Source organism: Electrona antarctica (assembly GCF_951216825.1).
Source record: "Electrona antarctica genome assembly, chromosome: 4".
In the NCBI taxonomy this organism is placed as follows: domain Eukaryota; kingdom Metazoa; phylum Chordata; class Actinopteri; order Myctophiformes; family Myctophidae; genus Electrona; species Electrona antarctica.
In genome coordinates, this window is record NC_136809.1 from 22,696,807 (window position 1) to 22,699,306 (window position 2,500).

A 2,500-nucleotide genomic window follows, 5' to 3' on the forward strand; every position below is an offset into this window, starting at 1 on the left:
CCTAAACTTTTTTTTTTACTATTTTGAAAAAACATTTTTGATTAGTTCAACTAGCTGATCTACATCGATACATTGTGAGCTTGTACTTGAAGGCAGCAAGGCAGCAACACATCACTCTTCCATGGGCTATAGACCGTAAGGCTATGAAGCAATATAGCACTGGGCATAACGGCCAACGAATATGGGATCTCAATGGCATGTGGCACGGTGATTGGTTTAATTATTGTAACGCCCAAACCACACCTATGCATAATGTAACGGGTAACGGAGGTGTTTTAGGGATTTAGACAGGTAACCAAAGTACCAATTTTAGTGGGGGAAGACCCCTTCCCGTGCTAAATCCCCAAAGAGTGTATTTAGAATGCTCGAACAAAAATGGAGCCCTTAATCTCATCAAATGGTGGTCCATGTCTCAAATGGCCAATACATTATGGACCTTGATAATGTTGATTTAGACTAAATCAACATTATCAAGGTCCATTATGTATCCTGTAAATTTTAGAGGATATGTTTAGGGGTTTGGAACTTTGTTTTGGAGTTTTGCCTGATTTATAGCCTTAGTTATACACACCAATGTTACGCACTGGAAAATAACCTTTGGTTTTTAGCTTGCTATTTATCTGCAATACTGAAATCTTCAGCCATTTTCAATGCTGTCTTAAAATGTTAATGTCCCAGTAATACAAACGTGTGTGTGTGTGTGTGTGTGTGTGTGTGTGTGTGTGTGTGTGTGTGCGTGCGTGCGTGCGTGCGTGCGTGCGTGCGTGCGTGCGTGCGTGCGTGCGTGCGTGCGTGCGTGCGTGCGTGTTCCAGGTCGGTTCTGTGGTGACAAGGTTCCAGAGGTTCTAGTGTCCACTGACAGCAGGATGTGGATAGAGTTCCGCAGCAGCAGTAACTGGGTGGGGAAGGGCTTCGCTGCCGTTTATGAAGGTACCGCCACGCTGAAAACACACTTTACAAAAGAATAACAAGGGTGGGCACGCTGGGGATGCTGTGGCCGCTGGGAGCGTGTTCTCTCCTCTGTGACATCAGTGCCCATACCCTGGGTGATGTTGGCAGAAACTGGGGCGCCTGATGGAAGGTAAAGGAACTGGTTGGAATAACGCGTTCCTTCCACGCGCTACGTCCAACAGGGGAAACTCCTGTCAGGTTATAATAAACGGCTTGGACTCCTCATGCATAGAAGGGAGCATGAGGTCAGTCCGTTGCTCTCCCTAGCTTGGCAGAGGGAGTGTAATGCCCAGGATTACATTAGATAATTGACACAGGGTCAAAAACAAAAAGGGTTGCTAAAATCGTAGGATTAAAATTTAGGAAAAAAAGAAAAGAAAAGAAAAAATAATAACAATGTTCTCTCTGAGAAAACACCCAAACTACTTGACCGCTATGCAAGCAGTCTTGGCGCAAGCACGATGCACACACAGACACACTCACTCACTCACACGTGCATGCACACATGCATAAAATTAATTGTCTCCACCAGGCCGAAGGCATGGGGAGAGAGTATGTTTTGCACTCCGTCCGTGTGTGTGTGTGTCCGTCCGTGTGTCCTTCCGTCCGTCCGTTACCAGCTAATCTCTGGCACCGTTAACCCGGTCGATGCCAAACTTTGCACACACACTCGCTGGATGCCAACGATGAACCTCTGCCCCACATTTTCCAGAACGGCCTGTTATAGCGCCACCATGAGGCAGCTTTTCACATGTTTTACCTAAAACTGCACCGATCTGCGTGAAACGTTGCATGCACACTCCCTAGAGGCCAAGGACAAACCTTTGACCTGCATTTTCCGCATCTGCCTTTTATAGCGCCACCAGGAGGCCGACTTTTGTAAAACACATTTTTTTATATTACTCCTCCAGATTCTGTCCAAAAATCTCACAAATCGTTACAGAGTATCTCTATGGTCATGTGCTCAAGTCGGATCTGTCCCATATTTCATATTCCATCCTAATTGGCTATAATTGGCTTTCACAGTTTGCAAGATTGCCCCGTTTTGAACAAAAGCCTCAAATCATGAACGCAGCATGCAATTTACGTGAAATCTTTCACACATTTTCTTACTAGGCTGAGGAATATATCCCACCCTTTTCACATTGGCCTGTTATAGCGCCACCAACAGGTAGATTTTTGCAAAACACATTTTTGGAACAAAATGCCTCAAATCATCCAATTGCCATCAAAGGCAAACATGTTTATATTACTCCTAAACATGTTGCCAAACATCTCACACAGTCCTATACTCCTGGTGGAGACCTGTGCCCAGAAGGGCACCTTTTCTAGTTTCAAATGAAATTAAAAATATTTTCGTCTTGTGATATATTGATGATTTTCCTCTATCTTCTGCTCCCCTTGTCTCTCTATTCTCCGTCCCCAGCCATCTGTGGAGGTGACATTAACAAGGACTCGGGTCAGATTCAGTCCCCTAACTACCCAGACGACTACAGGCCATCTAAGGAGTGTGTGTGGCGGGTCAGCGTGGCGGACGGCTACAATGTCG

General features: G+C 45.3%; 1 protein-coding gene across 1 annotated transcript in view; it reads left to right on the forward strand.

Moving 5' to 3' along the window:
* The window catches only part of tll1 (tolloid-like 1), a gene marked incomplete at its 3' end in the record, with an annotated part of 57,711 nt that overhangs the window by 35,996 nt on the left and 19,215 nt on the right, over positions 1 to 2,500 (forward strand). Inside the window, exons 11-12 of the mRNA XM_079498959.1 lie at positions 814 to 930; positions 2,378 to 2,500. The exon at positions 2,378 to 2,500 is cut by the window's right edge and continues 23 nt beyond it. Of these exons, the coding sequence (XP_079355085.1) occupies positions 814 to 930; positions 2,378 to 2,500 (240 nt within the window). The remainder of the gene's footprint in view (positions 1 to 813; positions 931 to 2,377) is intronic.